General features: G+C 41.6%; 1 protein-coding gene across 3 annotated transcripts in view; it reads right to left on the bottom strand.

Moving 5' to 3' along the window:
- Positions 1-23,221, bottom strand: part of LOC124612279 (B9 domain-containing protein 2) — a 58,174-nt gene that overhangs the window by 8,304 nt on the left and 26,649 nt on the right. For all 3 annotated transcript variants that reach the window (XM_047140387.1, XM_047140386.1, XM_047140385.1), the window contains exons 2-4: positions 21,621-21,720; positions 2,050-2,175; positions 1,784-1,918 (exon numbers count right to left, since the gene is read on the bottom strand). In XM_047140387.1, coding sequence (XP_046996343.1) covers positions 1,784-1,918; positions 2,050-2,175; positions 21,621-21,708 — 349 coding nt within the window. In that variant the 5' untranslated portion in view covers positions 21,709-21,720. The remainder of the gene's footprint in view (positions 1-1,783; positions 1,919-2,049; positions 2,176-21,620; positions 21,721-23,221) is intronic.

Genomic DNA, 23,221 nt, shown 5'->3' with positions numbered 1-23,221 from the left:
GCACATTTACCAACACATCAATAGTCACATGTCCATAAGTGCTTTAACAAAATTGGCCAAGTTCTTCATGCGGTGACTGCAGTGTCCCACATGGTGTTTTAAAAGAATTGCCAGAAGTTTGGCTAGTCCATAATTGTGTGAGTTATTCGTGTCTAGTATTGCCTGCATAGGCACCTTTTCCATGTGGTTTTGGAAAGTAATACTTGCATGTGTCATTGGCACACTAAGATACAGCTGCTTCTTCACCATTTCTGATATATCTGAGCTCTTCAACGGAGCCACCATTTTACTGGTTGTTGTTAAAGCTGAATCCTTCTTGAGCCTCCTGCAGCCTAGGTCCTGTAGCCATGATCCAGTTTTATCCTGGTGTCACTTACGTGCATCAGACCGGTTGCATTTCCTTTGATGGCTGAAGGACCATACTGTCATCACCATCTCTCAATGTCAGAGAGACTTCTGATTCACTGCTGCCTTGTTTGCTTTTGGGAGATGGAACAGGTGTTATACTGACTGTGACAGGATGTCAGTGTGATTAGAACTGTGATAGCATGAAAGTGGTATCTCTTCTTGTTTTCACACATTTGTTTATGAGTGGAAGGAGAACTGTTTGTGATCGTGACAGAAGACCATCTGTTGATAAACAGCAAGAAATTGCCACAGAAAACAAACAAAACAATTTATTAAAACTGGAATTTCTGGTATCACTAAAGTCAGACAACCTTCCACAGATTTCTCAGAATATATTATATGAGAGTGTGGCCAAACAATTAGAGTACTGTAAAACTCCTTTCTGAGAACAAAAAAACTCCATGGATGACTGATTCTATGGACTTCCATTGTTGTTGCAACTGAAGGAGAAATCATACAAAACAGATCCATCATCAGTGATGAAACATGCACTCTTTATGTCAGTTCATGCGCATAACAGTACTCAACAGTGTGGGATCATATCACTTTGCCCAACAAACCAAGAAAATCATGCCAAACTCTGTCATCCAGAGACATTATAGCTACTGTTATTTGGGACACTAAAGAAATCTTGTCTGATAGTTTTATGCAATGTAGAAGGACAAGTAATTCTGAAGCATAAACATGAACACAAATACAGAGAAGAGCCTTCAAAAGACATACTTTGGACTACCATGGGCATGTTTTTGTAGGACAATGCTCAGTCACACTCTGCCTGAGAAGTACAAGAATGATTGCCCCAGTTCACATGGTGCATGCCTGACTATTTGCCCTATGGTCCGGAGTTGGCTCCAAATGATTCCCACCTCTTCATTCATAAGAAAAAGTGGCTAAGTGGCTTGGCTCCCAACACTGATCCTGATGATGAATTTCAAAATACTGCCATGGGTTAGCTGCATCTCACGTGGCAGGATTTTATACTGATGTTATTTGTCAACTTGTTAATCAAGTATGACAAATGCTTCAGTCCCAATGGTGGTTATGTAGAAAAGTGATACAAAGGTGTAATTTTAAATCCCTACAAAATTTGTTATAACTATTCAAGTACTTTATTTACAGACAAACAGAAGTTACTTTCCAGATAGCCCTCACATGTGCAGTTCCTTACGCAAAATACCATTCACAATAAGAACTCTCAGTCAGCCAGATACCATGATGAGCTCTTTTACAACACATAAGTTTAATATAAGAAAATAAAACTACTAAGCTAAGTGGTTGTGAAGCTTTATAGTGCATGATATGCATTAGAGAAGTTCAGTTTCAACAATGCTGACCATGCAGGCCTGTACATCTTTTTTTTTATGGTTACATTTACCTACTGGTCTCCAAGTTACACAGTCAACAACGTGGGTACCAGCTGATGCAGGAACATGACAAAATCCATATCCATAAAGTTCACTGCGTCCCCAGTGATCAAGATGGTATACTTGAACATGAAATTTAGGCCACCCTGCAAAATAGCATATTCTCCAGCAAGACTTGTGGACATGAAAATAGCTTAACATCTTATTGCCTTTTCACCTTGCCAGCAAGATTACTTGTACAGAAGCCCTGCAGAATAGTAACATTATAACCATTTACCTTGTATTCCTTTTGTAGCAAAGTGAATGTCTACTGGATGAGACCAATAAGCTTTCTCATCATACTGTGGATTGTCAACATGAGTCTGCCCTTCTTTCAGTCCTGATATCAGCCGCCATCCATTACCTGTAATAATGTGCAAGCCACACATCTTTGAAAAGAGAGTGTCTTAAAATTTTTAAATTAAAAGTGGCCTGAATTATGTTCACATGCATAATTTTTCACATATCAATTTTTATAACTTATTGTTACATTACCCCACATACGCTGAAAATGCAAGAGAACATAAATTGCTTCAGATCATATCTTAAGGTAAAACAGGACAGAATATTGCTCAGGGTAAGGTCTCATTGTTGAAACAAAAAGGGGAAATTAAGTACTGACTTCATAAAAGCATTGCTTGGTGGCAGATAAAAAGTCAGGTTGTCACTTATCATTACCTGTATCCATATACTTATTCTTTGATGTTTTCAGGGGCAAAGGGAGAGAGTGTAAATAGCAGAAAAATAAGACTGTGTGCACCTTTCCACACAATATGCCTCAGGATAATGAAAGTGGAAAGGTTTAATTCACTGGCTAAAAGTAATGAATTTGAAGCTGCATTTATGCTTCACATTACACTCAATGAAATTTGATGTTGGCCAGTGGTGCCATTGAGCTAGGAGACTGTTCTGTCTGGCGCCACGGGCTCAGGTGTAGTGTCGACTATCCCTCCTGCGACCCCACTGCCAGTATCTGTGAGGAAGAGTTGGTATCTGTGCATTGTGTCCTTGGAAGGTCTTTGCTTGCCGATATATACACCCCTGGAAATGGAAAAAAGAACACATTGACACCGGTGTGTCAGACCCACCATACTTGCTCCGGACACTGCGAGAGGGCTGTACAAGCAATGATCACACGCACGGCACAGCGGACACACCAGGAACCGCGGTGTTGGCCATCGAATGGCGCTAGCTGCGCAGCATTTGTGCACCGCCGCCGTCAGTGTCAGCCAGTTTGCCGTGGCATACGGAGCTCCATCGCAGTCTTTGACACTGGTAGCATGCCGCGACAGCGTGGACGTGAACCATATGTGTAGTTGACGGACTTTGAGCGAGGGCGTATAGTGGGCATGTGGGAGGCCGGGTGGACGTACCACCGAATTGCTCAACACGTGGGGCGTGAGGTCTCCACAGTACATCGATATTGTCGCCAGTGGTCGGCGGAAGGTGCACGTGCCCGTCGACCTGGTACCGGACCGCAGGGACGCACGGATGCACGCCAAGACCGTAGGATCCTACGCAGTGCCGTAGGGGACCGCACCGCCACTTCCCAGCAAATTAGGGACACTGTTGCTCCTGGGGTATCGGCGAGGACCATTCGCAACCGTCTCCATGAAGCTGGGCTACGGTCCCGCACACCGTTAGGCCATCTTCCGCTCACGCCCCAACATCATGCAGCCCGCCTCCAGTGGTGTCGCGACAGGCGTGAATGGAGGGACGAATGGAGACGTGTCGTCTTCAGCGATGAGAGTCGCTTCTGCCTTGGTGCCAATGATGGTCGTATGCGTGTTTGGCGCCGTGCAGGTGAGCGCCACTATCAGGACTGCATAAGACCGAGGCACACAGGGCCAACACCCGGCATCATGGTGTGGGGAGCGATCTCCTACACTGGCTGTACACCACTGGTGATCGTCGAGGGGACACTGAATAGTGCACGGTACATCCAAACCCATCGTTCCACCATTCCTAGACCAGCAAGGGAACTTGCTGTTCCAACAGGACAATGCACGTCCGCATGTATCCCGTGCCACCCAACGTGCTCTAGAAGGTGTAAGTCAACTACCCTGGCCAGCAAGATCTCCGGATCTGTCCCCCATTGAGCGTGTTTGGGACTGGATGAAGCGTCGTCTCACGTGGTCTGCACGTCCAGCACGAACGCTGGTCCAACTGAGGCGCCAGGTGGAAATGGCATGGCAAGCCGTTCCACAGGACTACATCCAGCATCTCTACGATCGTCTCCATGGGAGAATAGCAGCCTGCATTGCTGCGAAAGGTGGATATACACTGTACTAGTGCCGACATTGTGCATGCTCTGTTGCCTGTGTCTATGTGCCTGTGGTTCTGTCAGTGTGATCATGTGATGTATCTGACCCCAGGAATGTGTCAATAAAGTTTCCCCTTCCTGGGACAATGAATTCATGGTGTTCTTATTTCAATTTCCAGGAGTGTATATGGGGTTTGCTGGCCCGAGTGAGGAGGCATGAAGTTTGGGGATTGGCGGTAGCATAGCAAAAATAGGTGGTCACAAGGTCGGAGCAGCCGAAGCCATGAGCTACGCAAGGAGAGCCTGCACAGAGCGAAGATACCGGAGTACTTCACCATGGTCAGTGATGACTATAAATGGCAGGCTGACATCCCATTGGTTGGTTGGCAACATTTGTGTCAGACGACCGCTCATGACCTGGCTAACCTGTTCTACCTGGCTTTCATCAGCACCACTCAGTAACCGCCATGATGCACTGTGGGTCCATGGAACTGCTTTTTGCTAAAGCGGAGTAACATTCTGTAATCCTCATGGTGATTTGTGTCATTGTCTACCTGCCCTCCTACTTATTTTCTGGTTTTTACTCGGTCAGCCCTTTGGTAATAAATATAGGCCATAGTATTGTTCTAAGACACCAGTTGTCATTGTTCCACTATTATATTGCCTTTCCTTTCTGGTTTATACTCAATTATTAATGTTCAAATCAATCAGTTCCTGGTCATAAATACAGCCAGAATAATTGTACTAAGACACAGGTTGCCATTAAACAAAACAGGGGTCTTGTGATTAGATTTAGATGTTAACCAGTTCAATTCTTTGATTGTAATTGCATTAGTTATAATCTGAACAACCTGTTGTACTAAGCTGTATGTTGCTATCTTTGAAAGACTGGGTCATTATTGGTGTATTATTAGCTGGATCTTGTGGTTCCACTGAGTGAGTTCTCTTGTAATAAGTGTTCACAAGTAATGATTTAAGACATTCTGTCAGAGCAGTCCTAATAACTGGCAGTCAGTTTAACTTTGAAAATATTAACAGACAACTGTCATCAGGGCTTTAGTCAAAATAAGATTGTGAAATGAAACGGGTTGGGATCCAGTCACACCTTGGTTGCCGATTGAAATTAAGAGGTTGCTTGCTTTGAAGTAAGCTTTATCATTGTGATATTGTTTCTTCATCTATTTAACCTTTAAGCACAGGTGCACATCTTAACCCCAAACCTCTAGACAAACAGCTTTCAAATTAAAAATTATGTCATCTGTTTTGAGTAATTGAATCACTCTTGTCATCACTGGTGCTCATACAGGATGTTACAAAAAGGTATGGCCAAACTTTCAGGAAACATTCCTCACACACAAAGAAAGAAAATATATCATGTGGACATGTGTCCGGAAATGCTTACTTTCCATGTTAGAGCTCATTTTATTACTTCTCTTCAAATCACATTAATCATGGATGGAAACACACAGCAACAGAACGTACCAGCATGACTTCAAACACTTTGTTACAGGAAATGTTCAAAATGTCCTCCGTTAGTGAGGATACATGCATTCACCCTCCATCGCATGGAATCCCTGATGTGCTGATGCAGCCCTGGAGAATGGCATATTGTATCACAGCCATCCACAATACGAGCACGAAGAGTCTCTACATTTGGTACCGGGGTTGCGTAGACATGAGCTTTCAAATGCCCCCATAAATGAAAGTCAAGAGGGTTGAGGTCAGGAGAGCATGGAGGCCATGGAATTGGTCTGCCTCTACCAATCCATCGGTCACCGAATCTGTTGTTGAGAAGCGTACGAACACTTCGACTGAAATGTGCAGGAGCTCCATCGTGCATGAACCACATGTTGTGTCGTACTTGTAAAGGCACATGTCCTAGCAGCACAGGTAGAGTATCCCGTATGGCGGTGAATCGAGGAGGTATGGTACATACTGACAAAACTAAAATGAGCTCTAACATGGAAATTACACGTTTCCGGACACATGTCCACATAACATCTTTTCTTTATTTGTGTGTGAGGAATGTTTCCTGAAAGTTTGGCCATACCTTTTTGTAACACCCTGTATAGTTTTCATGTGTTGCAGAAGGGCATTTAATAAGAGAAACTGTGTCCAGCACGGTAGTAAACACCGCTGTTTCACCCGATAATGGGCGGCCTGCAGGTCTGGTCATCTTGTAATTATTGTCATATTGTTTGTTGTTTTGATTTCTCTTGCAAAAGCTTGGTCATTTTACAAATTTGTTCATTTTGTAAAAAAACAAAACAAAATTTATGATTATATATTGTTAAATAAACAGGTTGTGTGAAAAGAAAGTTATATTGGTGGGTCCACCCTTCCACGTTTTCCTTAATTCCAGTAAGTCCCACGTCTCAGACCTGTCAAACCCGGTTGATGTAATCTCTGAGGATCATGTGATCACTTGTATACACATGTTGCTACAAGTATCCCATTCCATAATGACAGGTGCAGCAACAGTAGATAAATAATTCAGAACAGTCTCTTTTGCAATTACATGACTGCAACAGACTGTTCACTCATCTGAGTTTTGCTACAATATTTAGGTTAGTATCTCACTTCTGTAGAGCAGGAGAGAAGAAAGGTGTTGCTACATTCATCAGATATCGTCATAAATTTAACAACACATTTATTCACAACTTTTGCTTAGAGCAGCATTTGGAAGCATGTGTGGCAGAAGTAGAATTTTATTACAAATCCTTTATATCAGTAAGTGCATATTAAGAACTTGCAGGTGATTTTAAACTTTTCGCATATCACCTTGGCACTCTATTGACTTATCTAAAAGTATAAAAGAAAGAAACAGTAGGTTCCGGTGATTTTTAAGTAGATTTCCTTAAAAACTCTTCTAGCAAGAATTTATTGCTATCTGTAACATCATCATCCAACATAATTCCAACTGCAAATTTCCCAACCAGGGGACATAACTGCTCAAAACTAGGCACTGATAATGTCTTTTAGAACAGTCTACTGAATGGAATGATATTACAAAACAAATAGCCAGTGGCTTCTCATATCATGGCATGCAGTTCATTTTATTAGATGTTAATAATGATTGTGGTACAAAATCTACTAGATCTGAGTTCAGTAAGACAAAAATTGATTACTATAGGAATGTCCTCCAAGACTTGAATTGGACTGATGCAAACAGTGCTTACAGCCTCAATGAAAAATGTTGTTTTCCCAAAAAGCTAGCCCAGATTAGACCAAAGACTACAAAGAAGGCATAGAATACTAAAGGAGTACAGGTACCTCACAAGATAAAAAGGAAACCTATCTGTCAGTCTAAGATCAATTCTGAAGATGATTATATAGATAATTATAAAATAATAATACTGAAGATAGTAATAAAGACACGAAAGCAAATGCATTAAGAGAAAAAGATATAACACAGATATCAAAGCAAAAGCATTATCAGGAAAACATAGTTACACCAGGTAATAAAATAAAGATGGTACAGGATAATGCGATGAAGGAGACACTGGAATCAGAAATGCAGAGGAGCAGATAGCATTGTGAGTTATAAGACTGCTGAGGGTGGTTGACACCTGCACATGGGATTTCCAGGATGGCTCATTGTAGGTTGTGATACTCTGCTGAAGGAGGAGGAAGAGGAAGAGGAGGAGGAGGTGTGCAAGTGAAGGAGGTCCGATCAGGGTTATGAGAACTTCTTTACTGCAGCACATTTACAATCTTTGGCTGGAAACTGCAATTAACAATGGCAGGTGAGGGGAATATCATGGCATTTCCTGGCATGTCAGCCCTTGGTCATTAACTGTGCACCCTACTGCTGCTGCTACTACTACTACTACTACTGTGTCACCAGATTCTCAGATTCCCCAGACAAGGAAGGTGTGGCTGACAGCAGCTACAGCAAGATCACTTGGCTATATCACACCTGAGTGTGGGAATGCACTGGTACCCAGATGCTTAGGCAGAAAGCAATGGTGGCAGATTCATTTGTGTCCTCAGCACAGTGCTGAGCAGCACAGGCTCAACATCACATAGCTGTCCAGCTGTTCAATAGCTGATGAGTAGGTTGTTGTTGTTGTTGTTGTTGTGGTCTTCAGTCCTGAGACGGTTTGAAGCAGCTCTCCATGCTACTCTATCCTGTGCAAGCTTCTTCATCTCCCAGTACCCACTGCAACCTACATCCTTCTGAATCTGCTTAGTGTATTCGTCTCTTGGTCTCCCTCTACGATTTTTACCCTCCACGCTGCCCTCCAATGCTAAATTTGTGATCCCTTGATGCCTCAGAACATGTCCTACCAATCGATCCCTTCTTCTAGTCAAGTTGTGCCACAAACTTCTCATCTCCCCAATCCTATTCAATACCTTCTCATTAGTTACGTGATCTACCCATCTAATCTTCAGCATTCTTCTGTAGCACCACATTTCGAAAGCTTCTATTCTCTTCTTGTCCAAACTGGTTATCGTCCATGTTTCACTTCCATACATGGCTACACTCCATACAAATACTTTCAGAAACGACTTTGTGACACTTAAATCTATACTCGATGTTAACAAATTTCTCTTCTTCAGAAACGATTTCCTTGCCATTGCCAGTCTACATTTTATATCCTCTCTACTTCGACCATCATCAGTTATTTTACTCCCTAAATAGCAAAACTCCTTTACTACTTTAAGTGTCTCATTTCCTAATCTAATCGCCTCAGCATCACCCGATTTAATTTGACTACATTCCATTATCCTCGTTTTGCTTTTGTTGATGTTCATCTTATATCGTCCTTTCAAGATACTGTCCATTCCGTTCAACTGCTCTTCTGAGTCCTTTGCTGTCTCTGACAGAATTACAATGTCATCGGCGAACCTCAAAGTTTTTATTTCTTCTCCATGGATTTTAATACCTACTCCGAATTTTTCTTTTGTTTCCTTTACTGCTTGCTCAATATACAGATTGAATAACATCGGGGAGAGGCTACAACCCTGTCTCACTCCTTTACCAACCACTGCTTCCCTTTCATGCCCCTCAACTCTTATAACTGCCATCTGGTTTCTGTACAAATTGTAAATAGCCTTTCGCTCCCTGTATTTGACCCCTGCCACCTTCAGAATTTGAAAGAGAGTATTCCAGTTAACATTGTCAAAAGCTTTCTCTAAGTCTACAAATGCTAGAAACGTAGGTTTGCCTTTTCTTAATCTTTCTTCTAAGATAAGTCGTAAGGTTAGTATTGCCTCACGTGTTCCAACATTTCTACGGAATACAAACTGATCTTCCCCGAGGTCCGCTTCTACCAGTTTTTCCATTCGTCTGTAAAGAATTCGCTTTAGTATGTTGCAGCTGTGACTTATTAAACTGATAGTTCAGTAATTTTCACATCTGTCAACACCTGCTTTCTTTGGGATTGGAATTATTATATTCTTCTTGAAGTCTGTGGGTATTTCGCCTGTCTCATACATCTTGCTCACCAGATGGTAGAGTTTTGTCATGACTGGCTCTCCCAAGGCCATCAGTAGTTCTAATGGAATGTTGTCTACTCCCAGGGCCTTGTTTCGACTCAGGTCTTTCAGTGTTCTGTCAAACTCTTCACGCAGTATCTTATCTCCCATTTCATCTTCATCTACATCCTCTTCCATTTCCATAATATTGTCCTCAAGTACATCGCCCTTGTATAAACCCTCTATATACTCCTTCCACCTTTCTGCCTTCCCTTCTTTGCTTAGAACTGGGTTGCCATCTGAGCTCTTGATATTCATACAAGTGGTTTTCTTCTCTCCAAAGGTCTCTCTAATTTTCCTGTAGGCAGTATCTATCTTACCCCTAGTGAGACAAGCCTCTACATCCTTACATTTGTTCTCTAGCCATCCCTGCTTAGCCATTTTGCACTTCCTGTCGATCTCATTTTTGAGATGGTTGTCGGTTACAGTATGTTAAATCCTGCTGCTTCCCACTGACTGTGGTGTTTGCATGTCATACCAAATTATCTGGAATAGAGGCAATAACATTGTTGTAACTGGCAGCAGGTTGGGCTGTAGTACTTCCTGGTGTCTGGCCTGGTTTGTCATGTAGTGGCCTATGACATGGATGATGTGCTGGTCCACTCAGCACGTAGTCCACTGACTGGCACTTGACCAACTCCAGAGTGGTGTGATTGTGATCCTGGTACCTCACCTCTCACTCCAAATCCCTTTATAACTTTTTTCCCAGAGAATACATGATATATTGGTAACAGATGAGTGCAGTGTTTTGAAACCTTTTATCAAGAATTTCGTAACTGTTACTGTAAAGGCGGGGTTATCTCTTTCAGCAGAAGCTGGCATGGAATTTCTCAGAAAAGCCATTAAAAATAACTTCAGCAATGTCAATATGAAATAAAGCGTAAATTGGATTTATATAATGGAACCTGCAATGTGAAATCTAAGTATACCACAGGAGCCTTTGAGAGTGCTGATGGATCAAACAACAAAACTGAAGCATAGCACCACAGCACTGCAAGAAATAAGGTGGATGGAATGGGATTTTAGAAAAGAGAGAAGCTAATATAGTTCACAGCAGCAGTGAGAGGAAGAACAAGTCTGGTACAGGGTTGTGGTACATCACCAACTAAAGCATAAAGTAACTGTGTTTACCTATTTGCCCAAGATTATCAACACTAAGTGCAAAGTGTAAATTCTTCGATTTTCTATAGTTATCTCCCTCGCAACAATGGAAGAAACTGAGTAAGAAGAGAAAGAAGTATTCTATGGAAAGGACATACAACAGCTGTTTAGGTCATGACACTAAAATAATATTAATGTACCTGAGTGTTGTCTGTTCTGTCATACATGTCCGACCCAAATTCCTAACTTATCACATGCTGCACTGCAGTTTCCCTCACCCATTACAACTCCTGCTTGCAAATTCTTGATTCCGATTGGAGTTCGAATGATATACATGTTCAAAAGAACAGGCAACACTCAGTTACATTAAAATAATCAAGAGTGATGGCTCTATGGCATATATTTCATTGTGGATGCACAATTATTGTTCAAACTCCTATGAGAATCAAGAATTTCTGAGGAGGAGGTGTAATGGCAGAGAGATGATGTAATGCAGCATGCAATAAGTTGGGAACATGGGTTCACAAGGAGGCAGGTAGGGGTGGCTGAGATGGTTAAGGCAACTGTTCTAGAGAAGTGGAGCATCCGGGCTCAAGTCACAGTCTGGCATAAATCTTCAACTTTTGACACTGCAATACCACAAGGCCCTGAGTGGCTGGGAGTCACAATTTTCCAATATGCCAAAATATAATATAGTGGCTTTAGAACCAGCTGAAATTAAATAATAGTACCAGGAGAGGATAATAAAGGTATTCAAAAATGCTGTGGAACTTGGTAACATTGAATACCACGGAAAATAATTAAAGGTGCAATGGAAACATCAAAAAGTGAAACACTGGGAAGTGAAGTAACACATATGAAATCCCCATTGTTTGATGCTGGATGCAAAATAGTAACAGAAGAAAAGAACAAGGCATATAAAAGCAAACTACAATCATGGTGTACAAAAAGGATAGTGCAAACTATAAAGAGAAATATACAATTGAAAAGAAGACCCACCAAAGAAGAAAGATAGGGTGGAGGATACAAACATTGAAGAAATTGAGCTTCAGAGGAGTAAGGATGAGGCCAGGAAATTCCACAGAGAAATAAATGTGGCACAGAAACCTTGTAGTCATAAAGCAATCCTTATAAAAGATGGAACAGGAAAAATTTTAAGCAAAGGGAAAGAGAGATTTGTGAAAGACGGCACTGACACTTGGACAAACTCCCCAAGTAGCATCAAGAGACCCAACAGAGGTACATCAAGAAAATGACTCTGACAGCACAGATCCCCCAACCCTAGAAGAAATAAGGATTGTCAGAAAGAAACTGAAAAAGAAGGCAGCAGGAACAGAGTATATCCTGGCAGAACCTTTCAAGCAAGAAGCTAGTGAACTGGAGTTGTTCTTAAAGATGGCTACTTAGTATCGGAAAAGAGGAAAATGCCCCAGCAATGGAAAGCAGGAATAATATAACCCATACATAAGAAGGGAACTCAGTTAGAATGTGATGACTATAGGGGGATCGCATTACTTAACTTGGGGTATAAAGTATTCTTCAATGTATTATTCGACTGCCTCCTGCCAATAATTAAGAGAGAGATGGGGGCATAGCAATGTGCATTTCTTCCAGGAAAGTCAACAGCATATCAGACCTTTACTCGAAGACAAACTCCAGTGAAGACAATCAAATTCAGAACTGGCATGTATCACCTCCTTATAAATTATGAAGCAGCATATGGTAATATAGATAGAAGGCAGTTATATCATGTCTTGGTTGAATGGGGAATCCCTAGAAATTTGATTAGGCTAATGAGAACGACAATGTATGAGATATGAAGTAGCGTAAGAACTAGAAGAATTATACGATATTGCAGTGCATGTGTTATTCCAAATTATGACGCAATGTTCCTCCGGACATGCATGTCCAAAGGAACAGGCGCTATATCAATTACAGCCATTATGAAGTACATGAAATGAATTTGCAATTGTGATTACAGACAACCATCACCTGTATAATGGAATGACAACAATGAGAATTTGTATTGGACTGGGCCTCAAACCTGTATTTCCCACTTATTGCAAGTGGTCGCATTACCATTTGGCTATCCAAGCATGACTCACAGCCAGACCCAAACTTCCATATGACATCAGTCATGTGTCTACAAGTCATACTCATACATCCATTATGTATATTCCTGTACAGGGGAGACATTTTACTTGAAAGGCTCTTGCCCATTGTCGACTGATAAATATGATGTTGCAGTGAAATATGATATTGCAGTGCCTGTGTTATTCCAAATTATGATAAAATTTTCCTTCGGATATGCATGCATGTCTGTAGGAACAGTCATTATGAAATAAATGAAATGTATTCGCAGTTGCATGCATGCATGTCCATAGCAATAATGCATCATAATTCACAATAACACAAGCACTGCGACATCGTATTTATCTGCCGACACTGGGCAAGCAACTTCCAAGTAAAATGTCTCCCCTGCACAAAAATATACATAATGGATGTATGAGTATAGGTTGTATGCACATAGTTCATGACATATGGAAATTTGGGTCTGACTATAAGTTATGCTCAAATCGTATATATCTGCTGACACTAGGCAAGCAGCTTTCAAGTAAAATATCTCTCCTGGATGAAAGTATACATAATGGATATACAAGTACAGGTTGTAGGCACACAGTTCACATCATATGGAAGTTTGGGTCCGACTATGAGTCATGCTCAGATAGCCAAATGGTAAGATGACCGCTTGTGATAAGTGAGAAATTCAGGTCCAGCACAAATTTTCTTTGTCATCATTCCATTATACAACTGAATGTTTCCCTATTCACAACTGTTAATACATTTCATGAACTGGAAGAATGATGTCTGACACACTAGCCATCAAAAACAGGGTACAATAAGGAGATGTGCTGGCCTGTCTCCTTTTAAATGCTGTTAAATGCTGCCCTGGAAAAGGTGGTGAGAGATGTAAACCTTTGGAGCAGATAGATGATCTTCTATAAATCACAGCAGATACTTGATTATGTATATGACACACATACAGTGGAAAGACCCCAGCACGTAATGGAAAAGACGTTTATCATCCTTGAACAGGCTAGCAGGAACATGTGATTAAACATCAACCAGCAGAAAACAAAACACACTCTAAAAAATAAAAAGAGCACTGAATTATCCAAACGTGTGCAGACAAAGAAAGGATCACAATTTCGGAAGAATTGGATGATTTATTCAACAGAAAGGGTATCACAAATTGGGCAAGTCAATAATGTGATGGTCCACTTCTGGCACTTATGCAAGCAGTTTTTTGATTGACAGATTTGCTGGATATGGTGCCAGATTATGTGCAATAGATAGGTGCATTAGATTGTCAAAACCCCAAGCTGGTTAGAGTCCTGCCCATAATGCTCCAAACATTCTCAACTGATGAGAGATCCAGAGACCTTTCTGGCCAAGGTCGGGGTCTGGCAAGCATGAATACAAGCAGTAGAAACTCTTACCACGTACAGGTGGCAATTATCTTGCTGAAACGTAAGCCCTAGATGAGTTTCCATGAAAGGCAAACTGGGACATAGCATATCATCGACATACCACTGTTCTGCTAAAATGCCACAGATGACAACTGAAGGGGTCCTGCTGTGAAACGAAATGACAGCCCAGGCCATCTCACCTGGTTGTCAGGCCGTATGGCAGGTGACAGGTTAGTCTCTCACCGCAGTCTGGGGCATCTTCAGACATATCTTTGTTCGTCATCAGGGCTCGGTTTGAAGCATGACTCATCACTGAAGAAAATTCTACTCCAGTCAACGAAATTCCATGCCAAATGTGTCTGATACCATTGAAAATGGGCTTGTTGCTGTACAAAGGCCAATGGTAGCAGGTGCAAAGGATGTGGTAGCAGGTGCAAAGGATGAGCCACCTATTAATCGTTGTTGTGGTCACTGAAGCACCAACTGCATGTTGGTTGGATGGTGATGATGAATCCAGGGCTTTGAGTGCCCCTCTCAGTCTGTCATCTCTCTAGGTCAACCGATTCCTTCTTAATGTTGTGTTCAGCCATGATTCACCCATTGCTGCCAACATCGTTGTATAGTGCCACTGCTCCAATTCAAACGTTGAGTGATTAGCCTATTACTCAACCGCCTTCTTTGAGCCCAACTGCATGCCCTCCTCTCTCAATTGCTAACATCTGCATATATTAAACTTCCTGGCAGGTTAAAACTGTGTGCCGAACCAAGACTCGAACTCAGGACCTTAGCCTTTCGCGGGCAAGTGCTGTACCAACTGACCTACCCAAGCACAACTCATGCCCTGTCCTCACAGCTTTAATTCCGCCTGTACCTCGTGTCCTATCTTCCAAACTTCACAGAAGCTCTCTTACTGCAAGGTTCTCAGGAGAGCTTCTGTGAAGTTTAAAAGATAGGAGACAAGGTACTGGTGGAATTAAAGCTGTGAGGACAGGGTGTGAGTTGTGCTTGGGTAGCTCAGCTGATAGAGCATTTGCCCGCAAAAGGCAAAGGTCTGGAGTTTAAGTCTCGGTCTGGCACAAAGTTTTAATCTGCCAGGAAGTTTCATATCAGCACACACTCCACTGCAGAATGAAAATTTCATTCTGGAAACATGCCATGTCTCTGCAATATCCTTTCTTCCAGGAGTGCTAGTTCTGCAAGGTTCACAGGAGAGCTTCTGTGAAGTTTGGAAGGTAGGAGACAAGGTACTGGCAGAATTAAAGCTGTGAGGATGGTGTGAGTCATGCTTGGGTAGCTCAGTTGGTAGAGCACTTGCCCAAGAAAGGCAAAGGTCCCGAGTTCGAGTCTCAGTCCAGCATACAGTTTTAATCTCCCAGGAAGTTTCATATCAGTGCACAATCCACTACAGAGTGAAAATTTCAATCTGCATATATTGTTCAAGCACCTGTCTGTGAGGCACAGTTACTGTCCAACTGAGTACACAGAATGAAAGATGCACAGACTATACGCCCAGGTACCGACATGGACCCTGTTTACTATCCGTGACAGCTGCATGGTGAAATTGCACTGCAGTGTCATCCACCATTTGCCAAAGTTTACAATTTTACATTTTCTGTGAATACCTGTATGAATATCAATTTGCGACCAATTTGCATAACTCCTTCATGGTGCACTCTTCATCCCACTTTTTTCCTTCATTCTTAGACTAAAAAAGGCTGCTGGACATCCACAAAAAGAGAACATGCTGACCTCAATAATGGTGGAAAACTATAAAACTAAACCTTTAAGAGAGTTGAGCAGTACCTTCGTTTGTCGGCCACCAACTCAAATAACACTTCCTATGAAATCAAATGGAGAATAACAGCAGGCAATAGAGCCTATTTAGCTAAACAAGACTCTTATCACCAAGGCTCCTGACCTGCACCATCTAGTTACTCATCTACAAAATTCTTAGATCAGTCCTCACACATGCCTCCAAAACTAGGGTGGGTGTGCCCCAATTAACACACAACACAGATCCCTCCTAGCCTCTTCTGCAACATCAGGATGCAATTTAAAAATATCCTGTTCAATAGAACTAATAAAAGCAACCACTGGCATACGCTTGGGCATTGGTGCATTATTTAAACCTTTCTCTAGCCCAAATAAAGCCGTGTCATCAAAAGTTTTCTCCATGACATTTATCACAGAATATTGCGATATAGTATTAGACCACAGCCACAAAAATTTCAAACTTCAGCAAATGATGGTCAGATACAGAATGAAATTCCCAACCAGGCTGCAACCATGAATTATCATCCAGCCAATCCCAAGAGAAAGCCAAACATTTTTCAAGCAGTCACTGAATTTGTTGTAACAGCGACCAGAACAGTCGCGGGGTTGAAGCAACGGAAACGTGGCGGGACCCGCGGAGCGGCCCGTGAACAACAACACAACAGGAGAGGACGGACACGACCAACAAAGGACCTCACGACAACAACAAGAAGGGACAACAGAGTCAAGAAAACCAAATAAGACAACCACGTCCAATCGTAAAGAAAACACGAAAGTAAACACACTGTCTAATGCGAGGCAATATGTCCTGAGATGTACACAAGGTTAGACTGGCAGGCTGAGTGACAGGCAGGCGCTTAAGTACTCAGGGACGCTGCTATTGGCCGCTGCAACCATGTGTTCCACTGTGGCACCCTAACTCTAAATGCGGGCTAGGAGGCGCGCACCATCACAGCTTATGGAGCGATGGTGCAGAGACCTCTATGAGTCTTCGACGTCCCTGACGTCTGGCAGGGATTCAAATTCCGCGGTGCACGGTACCAGAGAATTAAGTCAAAACAATGCCTTGGAAACAAAATCCAACTGTCGACAAGTATAATGGATCCTTTTCTTTTAGCTTTGGTCATCTTCTTTGGTCTGTGTGGTGGCGCTAGTGTGTACAGAGAGAGAGAGAGAGAGAGAGAGAGAGAGAGGGAGAGAGAGAGAGTTTTTATTTTTCCAGAGTGTCTCTGCAAACAGAGATTTTAAATTCACTTGCTGCAGTTTTGCCTTTAAAATGACAGGTTGTGCACCTGTCGAAATACCAGCAGTTGTTGACAACTTTACCTGCCTACATTCTGCTAATTTATTTGAATGCTATTTAGCTATATGGGAAAGAAATATATCCTTGATTGTGAAGGTTGGACAAACTCTGCAGCAGTAGAGCAAGACTGCAATGTGCATTGTCATTTTGGTGAGGTATCATGATCAAAATATTGTTTCAACATTTGCCAAAGTTGTGCATCATATTAATTCTCCTGCTGCCAATCACATCAAAAACTGCATTGGCATCACTCTTGTTTGCAAAAGGATTCATGACACTCTTCGACAGTTGGATTTTGTCTCCAAGGAATTGTTTTGCATTCAGTTTAATGACTGCTATGAAAATGTTTGCTTTTTCTTAGGATTGGCTGAACACTGCTTCATGTTCAAAGTCTGACTGGAAATTTCATTCCATATCTTGCCAGCATTTGGTGAAGTTTGCACATTTCTGTGGCCGAGGGTCTAATACTTTATCTCAGCGACCTATGATAAATCTCATGGAGAAAGCTTTGGAGGATGCAGCTTTACCAGTGCTAGGAAAAGGTTTAAATTTTACACTGATGCCCAAGCATTTGCCAGTATTGATTTTATTAGTTCTATTGAACAGGCTGTTTTCCAGCTACCTCCTGAGGCTGCAGAGGAGGCTAGGAGGGAGGCACATCTTGTGCTGACTCAGGCATATCTACTGAAGAATAATATAAGAACAGCAGAGAGGGCTGCTTTACGTTCACGTTGAGTTGATCTGGATATTATTTTACCTGTGGGCAAGAGCAATGCCACAGCTGTTCTGGGCATTCAGGATTATGTTCAAAAGATGCATTGTTTACTCTCTGATTCAGCACATCACAGGGTCGGTGCTGACCCCACATAAAGTGTTGAGAGAAAGACTAACATCCTGTTGAAGAAAATTCCTTGTTGCAGTAGACTACCAACAGTCGTACTACTTACTACGGTGTTCCCCTAGGTTATTTGGCCTTCCAAAGATCCACAAAGAAGGGGTTCCTCTTCATCCCATTGCAGTAAGACTGGTGACTCAAACATATCATGTAGCAAAACACCTTGCTACTCTTTTGAGCTCACTAGTTGGTCGATGTGAATATCACATCAAGAATTATCAGATTTCTTATGTCAATTAGAGGGAATGTGTCTGAATGACTCTGATATTCTAGTAAGTTTTGATGTGGTCTCTCTCTTCATTAATATTCCTCTGTCTGACTGGTTATGGTTAATTGAGGTTAGGTTTGATGTTGAATTAATGTACCTATTTCAGTGTGTGTTGACTTTCACTTCCTTTTTATTGAATGACCAGACCTATTAGCAGACAGATGAAGTTGCCATGGGAAACCATTGTCACTTGTTATTGCAAATTTGTTTATGGAGGACTTTGACAAATGTACTTTGGAGTCATCGGCTTTGAAACCTGCTTATTTTTTCAGCTATGAAGACTTTGCCCTCATGGCAATGAGAATTTGAACAACTTTTTAGAATAGCTAAATTCTATCCACTTGAGCATTCATTTATTGATAAAATTATTTAATTGGGTGGATAAAAAATCTACTCCCCAAGCTGCAGCAGAACACACACATAAAAGACTTGTGACTGGCAAGCTTTCAGAGCCAGTGGCTACTTCTTCAGACAGAAGGGTTGAAGGGGAAGGAAGAAGGGTGAAGGAAAAGGACTGGAGAGATCTAGGAAAAGGGGTAGATTTTGGGAAAGTCACCCAGAACCGCTGGTCAGGGGGTGAGAAGGAGAGACTGATTGTTGGGAACTGCATCAGATGAGATTTGAAAACCTGAGAGCTTAAAGATGGAAGGCAGGGTAATATGCTAGATAGAGTTTTAGTAAACATCATGCACGAGTTAATAAGAGTGAGAAGCTAAGTGCATTGTATGTAACAGAGGTGGGAGCGGGCGGTGAAAAATAGACGGGAAAGACAATGAAAGATGTAGAAAACTAAAATGGAGTGAAGCAAAGAGTAGTTACAGTGAAGAAAAGCTGAGAAGGAAGAAATTAACGTAGATTAAGGCCAGGTGGGTGGCGAGAACTAAGGACATGTTGTATGTAGAAAAAAATGGCTGCCTTCCCTTCCTTGATGTATTGGTCAGGAGGAAGTTCATGGCACATTGTGACATGCTGTGTATAGGAAGCCTACTCACACTGATTTGTTTCTACTGGCTGATAGTTGCCACAATCTGGCTCAGCATAAAAGGGTACTTCGTACCTCTGTTCACAGGGCCCATTTCATTTCAGACCCTGAGAGTTTGTCAGCTGAGATAATTCATCTTGAGGTCACATTTTATCAGAATGGATATAGTGAAGGACACACCAAACACGTGTTGCACTGTTGACCACCTGTGCACCGGGTGAGTGATGATAATACTGAGTTGGCACCGAGATCTACAGCCTTTCTGCCTTATGCAGGGAGCATCTCCAATGAGATTGGTTGTATTTTGCGTAAATATAATGTGAAATATGTTTTCCGACCTCCATCTAAGATTAGGGTCCTTTTAGGTCCCATTAAGGATGACCTTTGTTTTTGTAAGATGGGTATTTATTACATTCCTTGTATTGTGGCATGTCACATGTTGGTCAGACCATTAGGACCACAGAGGAACAGTGTACTGAGCATAAGTATCCAACACACTTAAAACAGCTGAGCATATCGGCTATTGCAGAACATTGCCTTGACACGACTGATGGTATGGAATGCAACAACACTCCCAAGTAACCCCTTGAGTGCAAGGTCATAAAACACCAATGATGTTTCTAGCATACAGCACCTCACATACTGTCTACTGTGCAACCAAAATATTGGTTGCTCAGGGCAAAAAGCAGTGGCACTGGCAGTATCCAATGGCTAGCAAAGTGTGAGGCTACAGAATGTAGTTGAACCGCTTAGTCAACGAGTAACTTACGACAGTGCTACAGTGATACCAAGCAGAGCAAATGCAATGATAAACAAAGAGAACATTGTATTGTATCTACAACAACACCTGCTGAAGTTGACATTATGACAGAAAGGAACCCAAGGAATTTTGATGGTGAGAAAGAAATGGCAAATTAAATATTAGCATTTCTGCAAGATGAGTCAGTGAAATGTGTGGTGTCATGTATGCTCAAATGTGTAGATAACGTACATGAGGAGTACAATAATGACAATATGTGCTTAACAAATCAAAGTGATACTGAAACACGTGATGAGTCCTGTAGTTCATCACCCTTGTTTGACAAGGTGACACAAATCTTGTCTCCAGAGAAATGTAGTAAAGGACTATAGTTATCCAAGGAGTGGGTACTAAACATAATTATGGTAAATGGAAGATCATCTGCTGCATAGTAAAAAAAAAAGAAAAATTTATGAACAGATTCTGAATAAATACATAGTAATATAACCACATAGTGCACAAGAAAAACTATGGATATTTAAGGGAAGACAATTCGTACTTGATATAAAAACTGGTGTTTATGTGTTTCGAGGATGCTTGATACATTTTACAGGATGTGCATGATGTTTACCTACTACGTTATTCATATCAAATTGTGCATGAGACGGATTACAGTGATTTCAAGAGAAGTATTGGATGGTTGCATAACTTCAAACAGTGCTACAGAAATGGAAGATATAAGATTAAGAAATTTCAAACAAAGCATCATCTTGACGGCACACAGGAAACTGCAGAACTGGCCTGAAAATTTGTACATGAGATAAACAAATTTATCCCATCATTCAGCAAGGAATTTATTTTCAACTCCGACCAATCGGGACTTGAAGAGGAAGTGCATATGAAATGGCACCCGGAAATTAAGGTACCAAGAGAGACATATCAAGATCAAGTAACATCAATGCTTTAACACATTTTGTGTACTGTTAATTGGCTGGAAAGTTATTTACCGTGCTGCAAGAAGTTAGATGTGCTCTTCCCCCAACAATTCTTTCTTGTGTGCATGATCTTGCAAGAGCAGTAAGGAATATTTAGGTCATAGCAAGAGTGGTAAAAGAGTGTGGATGTAAGAGAACTACAACTATGGTAAATGTACTGCTTTTGGCCAATGGCTGGACAAAATAACTTGCTTTTGCTTGATTCCTGGTCTGGTCCTCTGAAGCATTCTGCTATTTCAATAGTTGATACAGGAGACCTGTAGAGCAACCACCTACAGCTTGCGGGCTACATTTTTAGCATATTTTCATTCACATTAGTCTTCATTTATGCATTACATGAGGCTGAATTTTAAAGCATTAAATAAGTTAATTCCATTGGTATGTAATCTATATTTCTAACATATCACCTTCTGTATTGAATGGAGAGTGCTGTTGCTGTTCACATCGATAAAACATATAAGAAAAGAGGTTTACTAAAACAGCAACACCAAAATGCAATTAAAAGTAATTAAATAAAGTCTAATTACACACTGTCTTACCATAATGTATCTGCCATTTGCAGAATAAACTATGCTTTGGAAAATGACTTGCTCCAACAATTTGTCCAATTATATGAACTTCTGCCATTTCATGGCACCACTGCAACAAAGAAATACAGCATTAAATATAACCTTTCCATATGCTTTTCTGACTGGGAATGAAGACTGAAATGAGAGAATTTAAATAAATACTTTTAGATGTAGTATTGGGAAACTGTTGAAATAAAGTATTAAAAAACAAAGACAACAAATAAGAGACATGATAGTTGTACAGGGAGCATGAGCAAGTATACACACACATGCAATCACTTACTTTGCATATGATGATACTCTAGGTTTGCTGTTAGAACTAGTATGCATAATAAAGATAAGCTTTATGTATTTCCTGTTCTCCATCTCTGGTTTTGATTAGCTGAGCTTTCTAGTAAATCTCAAAATGTAATCAAAGTTTTAAAAAAATACACAGCAAACATGTCATTTTATTAACATAAGTTTTAACAGCCCATGTGAGAGACAGTACACACCTTTCTCTAAACCTGTCATTCAAGAATTTATGGCTTTTTTTGGCTTCATCCAGTATTTTATAAGACTTGGAGATAATTTCTTGAAAATTCAGAAGTTTAATAAACAGCTTGAGACTGGATGACACACAGTAAGATGTATTTACTATGTACGAGCCATCAGCAAAACTGTACAATCTCACAAACGGAAAAGATAACAATGGAAACTCCAGGTTGGAATACCAATAATGTAATGAAAAGAGAGATTGCTACTTCCGTAAAGATGACACATTAAGTTGCAGACAGGCACAATTAAGAGACACTTACACATTAGCTTTCGGCCACAACCTTCATCAGAATAAGAAAGGGAAGCACACATACATTCATTTACACAAACAAGCATGCCTTACATCCACATGGCTGCCATCTCCAGTGGCTTGGACAAGTATGCAACTGTCACATGGAATGGAAGTAGTAATCTGGAGGGGGAGGGAAAAGAAAGGAGTAGCAGTGTACGGGAGGGGGGGGTTTAGAAGAAGAGCAATACTGTCTGGTCTGGCACAGCTGAGGGCAAGGAGGTGGTGAGGACATTCAGGGGGGAGATGGGGGGGGGGGGGGGGGCGGACACAGAGTGAAAAAGGAGAGGAATGGGAAAAGATCAGAACATGCATTGGCGCAGGGCAGCAAACATAGAAGTTGGGAGATGAGAATAAAAAGGAGGTGTTAGGACAAAGGGGCTGGAAATTGTTGGGTGGAGGGTGTAGGAACAGAAAGTTACCATAGGTTGAGAGGCCTCAGCCTACAGCAACATACTGTTCCCACACCCTCCACTCAACAGTTTCCACCTTCTCTGTCCTACCACCTCCTCCCTATTCTCTTCTCTTACCCTCTTTCTGTGCTGCTTTCTGCCAATGCACCCATCCATCTGTTCCCAACCCTCTCCTTTTTTGCTCCATACTCGCCCCCCACCCACCCACCTCCCTGCTCATCAGCCTTCTGACGTTGCACCTGTTGGCAGTCGAGCCAGTGCATGCTCCACCAGACAGTGCTACTCTTGTCTGCCCCTGACCCATACACTGCTATCCTTTTCCCTTCCCCATC

The sequence above is a fragment of the Schistocerca americana genome, chromosome 4, assembly GCF_021461395.2.
Source record: "Schistocerca americana isolate TAMUIC-IGC-003095 chromosome 4, iqSchAmer2.1, whole genome shotgun sequence".
Taxonomy (NCBI): Eukaryota; Metazoa; Arthropoda; class Insecta; order Orthoptera; family Acrididae; genus Schistocerca; species Schistocerca americana.
Note: the sequence above shows the minus strand (reverse complement) of the source record. Positions and strands in the feature narration are given on the sequence as shown.